Here is a 6335-nt window from a genome sequence, read left to right as displayed (position 1 = left end):
GCATCCCAGATAAGGCTAGGGCCACACCGAATACAATAACTGTAATGCTGCATATTTCAGGCATAGAGAGGAATAGCGCAGGGGACACATATTACACCAGTTCTGGAAACTGATAGAAGCTGGCAGTTGGCATGGCAACTCTACGGCGACGTCTTTCAGACCTCATCAAAAATGGCCGCCGAGACTTCCAGAGTTACTGTTGCTTCCGAAGCACTAGATGGCGCTGTGAAGCCTCAGCATGACGCGCTGCCCTGGTCTGTGGTAGTGCCGTGTTGCGCATGCGCCGTGTGACTGCGTCGCCTTCTTCTTCCTGCCGGTGCCCTCTGGAGCAGCAGCCATGCCTGAGCTCAGCAAGGAGTCCAAGCAGCGTCTGCAGAAGGTGTTCAAGTGCGGGCAGCTCACCGTCCGCTGGGGGTTCATACCCCTCATCCTCTACTTAGGTCGGTGGCATGTTTTCTATACACGGCTACAATGCTAATACTACAGGCAGGGCATGCTGGTACTTATAGTTCCACAAGAGCTGGGCAGTCTCGCTGAGAGACGCACATGGACTGGGCACTGATGGTACTGCTCTGATGCTGTGCTAGTACTGTGCCCTGTAGCTCATCCTCCATGGTGCTCTGTGTCCTGCAGGTAATTCCAGAGCACATTGGTGAATATAAATTCCTCAGGATAGTGGCTCTGTAACTGGCCAATAGGGAGCATAGGGATATGTCCTGTATGTGTGCCCTCTATATGCCATGATGTTATACAGGGCATTAGCAGGTACATGGGTGTTATTAGGCTCCGACATCTATATTACACGTGTCTAGTAACCTGATCATATGTAATTAGTGGTAACATACATGTGTACAGTGCCAGCCAATCGTCTCTCCCCCCTGTAATTAATTTCCACACCCTCGCTCCCCTAAATACTAATAAGAACGTTTTATAATTTGTATTCACCGATAATTTACTGTAACTTCTCCGTAATTTATTCAGGGGGGGGGGGGGGGGTGGGAGTCAGTTTCCCGGGACTCCTCCTTTGCCTGTCCGAATCCGCGCTGTGCTCGCCTCACTGGACGATATTATGAACGGTCATATTAAATGGGGTGCTGTTGCCCACTTCTAAATGTTCACACTTCACCAACAATTGAATTCCTCACTTAAAGCCGGACATACATCACGACAACCTGCATACAACCTGACCGTGTGCAGCAGTTGTTAAAAGCACATACGATCGCTTGTTCCACAGTAATAAGGACCAACGGGTCATACGTGCCGACCTCACGACCCGCGGGACCACGCATTGTGCGCTCAGTGCCCGTCGAGATTGTAAGTTCTGGTCCAATGTCGTCCTGATGTATGGGGGGCCTTAAGACCTCTGTCCCGCATTGTATATCATAGCTCCACAGGATGGTATTGGCATTGTGGTGCTTGGAATACCGGCGTTCAGAAGACTGACGGTGGTATTCCGATATGCAGAAACAGGCTCAATGGCGGCACCACGGATTTGAATAATCAAAGAATTTTATTAACGTTTGGGAGAACGTCAGTCTCCGTCGTCAGAACAGCAATAAATATATATATAATGATCTGGGAAAGAGATGACGAAGGAACAACTCCACACCTGATTTCATTGCTTTCATTGAGTATAAATGATACATTCTAACATTATGGTGAAGGCTTTAACACATTACAATCTAGTGTTCATTCTAGCACCCGCTATCTTTGATAACCCATGTTCCTCTACTCTGCCTGGGGTGTCGCTGTCTGCTGTGGTGTTTCTAGCACAGGTCTTGTTTGCATATCAGTGCTGATATACAGACCACACAGTGCTAGAAGCACTACAGCAGACAGTGACACCCCAGGCAGGGAGGAGGAACTGCATGGGTTATCAAAGATAGCGGATGCTAGAATGAACACTAACAATCTGGGGCCTTTGTCACAGCATAAGTCTAATTTTACAGCAATTTTGGAAATTCTAGGGCGGGTCAGCTAGTCTTCTAATATTGAAGTTCCAGGTTTTCTGGATCCCGGTTGCTACATTCGGATCTTGTGTACATAAACTGAAAGCCTTTGTCCTATTAGGTTCCTACCTGATATTATTACCATCATTGACCTACCTAATAGCCATATTCTAATATCTCATCACTCTCTTCTGTTCTAGGGTTCAAAAGGGGTGCTGACCCAGGAATGCCGGAGCCCTCCATACTGAGGTAACCGTCCCAGAGAACTTCGGAGTTAATGTAGGAAATCCATCCCCATGAAGAACCTTATGTGCTAGGTGACAATGCTCCAGCCAATCAGCTGCTAACTGGCAATTTGCATATTGGAGCTGATTGGCTGGATCATGATCACCTTACACATAGGGCGGTATCCAATGAGGCTGATTCGCCAGGTTTTTATGGCGATTTTGTGCTATAAGGCGAATTTCTGACTAAAACGGTGAATCACCCTATTCAATGACCAGATGGCGAATACATTTCAAGGTTTTTATCGCCATGATTCACCGAGTAGCAATCGCTATCTTTTTATGGAGAAGTGGAATGTGAACTTTTAAAATAAAGTGTTTTGTGTTTTACAATTGGTGTAAAAAAATCAGGAATTTTATTCTGAGGAGGGGCATGCTATTTTTATTCATGTGCTGTAAGCACATGAATATATATTTAATTTTAAAAAAAATCTATATATATATTTTTTTTTTACAGAGACCAGCCAGCAGGGGGCCGGAGCCGAGCCGCTCATTAGATATTTATATATTCACTTCACCCGATCATTACATATGCATGATCGAGTGTAGTGAATATACCCGGTCCCCTGCTGGCACCCCTGGGGGGCAGCCTGTGCTGCCTGGCACCCGGGGAGCCCACCTCCCCCCCACAAACGTTCTGGGGCAGGCAGGGAGACTTCCATCTCCCTGCCTGCCACCGTCCTCAGGCTCCCTGCAGCATCCGCCACAGGAGCTCAAATTCGCCAGTCAGGGGCAGCGAGCCCCTGACTCGTTGAATACCGGAGCCGGCGAGGCTCCGGAACGTAGCGAGCAGTGGGGAATGTGCAGCGAATCCTAAACAGGATTCGCTGCACGTCGCCGGTATTCACATTGAATACCGCCCATAGTGTTCTTTATGAAGATAGATACCACTCCTCCAAGCATCATACACTAAACTTGGAAGACTTAATCGCCTTTATGGTCCATACTAGATATTATACTGCGTAACAATGTCGACACAATAATGCTGATGTTTTTGAAAAAACTTTAAAAACTCATGTCAACTATTTGACCTGGTTTAGGTCGGCATTTTGATTGTCGACATTTTGACCATGTCGGCATAATGCATGTCGACATTTTGAACATGGCTTTTTGACTGTCGGTCAATAGTGGTTATGGTTTATTGACTGCATACCGTTAGGAGGGCGTTATCCATATAGACTGAGCCAAAGCCTACCGGCAGCTGCAGCCTCAGTTGTGCTGCAAACATCCAGAGGATCAGTAACCTACACGATAGCTGGACACTGGATGCTGTAGGTTGCCAGGGAGGGGCCCCACACCTTGCCATGTCCCAGGAATGGAGTCAGCCGCACAATTGTCACTCTACAGTCTTCCATAGAGTTCTCCACATCACCGACACAGACTGCTCCATTGCCATTGTTCTCCCCATAGCAGTGATTTATAGTGCGATAGCTTGCTCTGAGCTGGTTGGCTGTCACAACCTCCAGGTATTCATTTTTAGCCAATCGGCTGTGAGAGCTCCATAAAATTATAATAACTGGTGAAAAGCGTTTGCAGTATCACCATTCCTGTAATAAGTGCCCCTGTCTCTATATATTCAGCACTATTGTGCAATGCTAGGTGTTATATTATAAATCAGAAGGCAGTAACACATTCTTGTGGGCGAAGTGTTTTTATGATCTATGTCCCTTTAGGATCCCCTGCCTGCCTTTGTTTAATGATCTATGTCCCTTTAGGATCCCCTGCCTGCCTTTGTTTATCAATTTGCATAACCGCTTGATTTGCATTGCTGACTTCCTGCAGTGTGTTTATATGTATTCCCATAGGACATTTCCCCAGGATTGCTTTATTTAGGAAATAGCGGAGGTACCTGGCGTCGCTCGGGTTTGGCTGTGTAATCAGCATTACTTGTACTTTTATATTTCTCTTGTTTAAGCATGACAGCTGTACCAACAGACCCAGGAGAGGTGGCTGCCTGGTGTCATTTGTGTTGATGGGGTTTCACTTGTAGCAATAATCCCAGACTTTCTCTGAGCAGCAATCTGGTTTTTGTTTTGTTTTTTGGGGGGGGGGGGGGCACAGTGTCTGTGCCTTTTATTTCCTGTATCTGTAGCATTTTGTAAAACATTTTAGGAAGTTTGTACTTTTTTTAAAATTATTATTATTTTGGTAATTTTGTCACGAACATGGTCGACGTGGGAAAAGGACAACACAAGTGTTTTTTTTTTTTTTTACTGACTTGTTCTTACTTCACAATCCAAGTGGACATAGGGTTAAGTTCTGAATTGGTACACTTTACGGTGTCCCTGTCATCATAGACTGCAAAAACGTGAAAAATACATTTGTTGACCGTGTGCATTTTGACCTGTCAATGTGTATGTATGGCAACCATTTTTAAGTGTTGACCTAATCACCTCTGACCAATAGTGGTCAACATGGTGACCATATATTCCATTTTCACTAACTATGAAACAAATGTAGTCTTAGTTTTCTCGTGGCTGCAGCTCCCATCTGTTCTATCGTTTGCGCTGCTTGGTGTGTGTGCTGCAGACGCCTGTCAGTTATACCGGATTTCTGCTCAGACCAGAGGTGTCGGCTGTAATACTCCCAAAATAGAGCTTTTGGGTGTCATAACTGCATTGCACCTGGCGTTTGGACATCCTAACAATCCCTTTAGATGGTGAAAGGAGTTTGTTGTGTATTTTAGGGGATACATTTGAAATAAGTGATGGGTGACCACAACAGTCGCACCCAGCGGTGTAAACAATGCACTAGCACCCAACACTATGGGCCGTATTCAATGCAGCCGGCGAGGGGGTTAAACTGCAAGGAGCCCCAAAAACAAGTGACCCTCACCATTTAACCCCCACGCCGTCCACTCACCGTGTTCAACGTTCCGGGGGAATCCTCACTGTCAGAGGACAGCGAGGATTCCCCCAAACGGCGAGGCTCGCGGCTAATGCAGGTAGCCCACTGCATTTAGCCGCGAGCCTCGCTGTTTTGGCAGCCGCACATGCTGTTTCCATGTCGTGTGCAGGGGATGCAGTTAAAATCCCGGCGGTCAGAATCCCGACCGCCGAAATCCCGACACTTTCTCCCTCCGTGGGTGTCCACAACACCCCTGGAGGGAGAACAAATTAGCGTGCCTAGCATAGCGAGTTACCGGGTCCGCTGCGTGGCGAGCGCAGCGGGTCCGCTGCGTGGCGAGCGCAGCGAGCCCGCAAGGAGGGGGGGGGGTTCCACGCCCCCCCCCCCCCCTTCCTCAGGATTCCGGCGTCGGGATTTTGAACGCCGGGATCCCGACCGCCGGGATTTCATACAGAATCCGTGTGCAGGGGGGGGGGGCGCAATTGAATACTGACCCTGCTCGCTGTCACAGCTCCCAACAAAACCCCCACTGAATTCTGCCCTTTATATTGGCCATGATAAAACAATTGAAGCCCCCCAAACCCCCCCCCCCCACCCCGGCCTGATAATTAGTGGGAAGTGCTTGTGTTTGGATGTAGTATGATACAAACCTTTATATTTTGTTTATTTCAGTTTGTTATGGGGATGAAGAATTCGGCGAATTCATCTCTAATGGGCCAGAAGAGGGCGGAGACCCGGTGCCGTAACTTTCAGACTGTATTATGTTCTGGAGCATGGATGTATATATCTGCTAACGAAGGCATAAGAAGCTGCGTAGCTGCAGGACATGGTCAGGCTGTGGATATAATCAGGGCTCACAGTTTAACCAAGACATGGAAAGCACCGTGAACAGAATTATAACGAGTGTTCCTATTCCAGGCAGTTGTTACTTTTGCCGCATTGTTTTGTATACCAATGTTCCGACGCTGTACACATTTCTGACTTAATCATTTGTCAAATGATCTGGTAGTAATGAAATAAAAATACAAGAACATATTCTGTCTTATGTGATCATGAAACTTTGAGTGGAAAAAATGGCGTAAGGGCAAAGCACATGGCTCCTCCCCTGGTGTGACCTACATAGCCCCGCCCTCTTCCTCTGCTTGGCTTGCTACGTCCCACCACCATCCAATCGGAACTCTGTCCTAGATTATATAGCATTACATTAATCTTGGAAGTGTTAGAGGGAACTATCAGGAGGGCGCACCTTTGGGCA

General features: G+C 47.2%; 1 protein-coding gene across 1 annotated transcript; it reads left to right on the top strand.

Annotated features, from left to right (window-relative positions):
* The first annotated feature begins 282 nt into the window (after window positions 1–282).
* Window positions 283–6115, top strand: LOC146079979 (mitochondrial import receptor subunit TOM7 homolog). Its single transcript, XM_083186732.1, has 3 exons — window positions 283–440; window positions 2150–2198; window positions 5753–6115. Exons 1-3 carry the CDS (start codon window positions 338–340, stop codon window positions 5766–5768), a joined length of 168 nt encoding a protein of 55 aa, XP_083042858.1. The 5' UTR covers window positions 283–337; the 3' UTR covers window positions 5769–6115.
* The last annotated feature ends 220 nt before the right edge of the window (window positions 6116–6335 follow it).

Source organism: Crinia signifera, chromosome 5 (assembly GCF_055691185.1).
Source record: "Crinia signifera chromosome 5, ASM5569118v1, whole genome shotgun sequence".
Lineage (NCBI taxonomy): Eukaryota > Metazoa > Chordata > Amphibia > Anura > Myobatrachidae > Crinia > Crinia signifera.
Note: the sequence above shows the minus strand (reverse complement) of the source record. Positions and strands in the feature narration are given on the sequence as shown.

Excerpts from the sequence above, each read along its gene's own strand:
- LOC146079979 (XM_083186732.1), top strand. The coding sequence starts at position 338 with ATGCCTGAGCTCAGCAAGGAGTCCAAGCAGCGTCTGCAGAAGGTGTTC. Across the intron at positions 441-2,149 it reads ACCCCTCATCCTCTACTTAG|GGTTCAAAAGGGGTGCTGAC; the intron begins GTCGGTGGCATG and ends CTTCTGTTCTAG.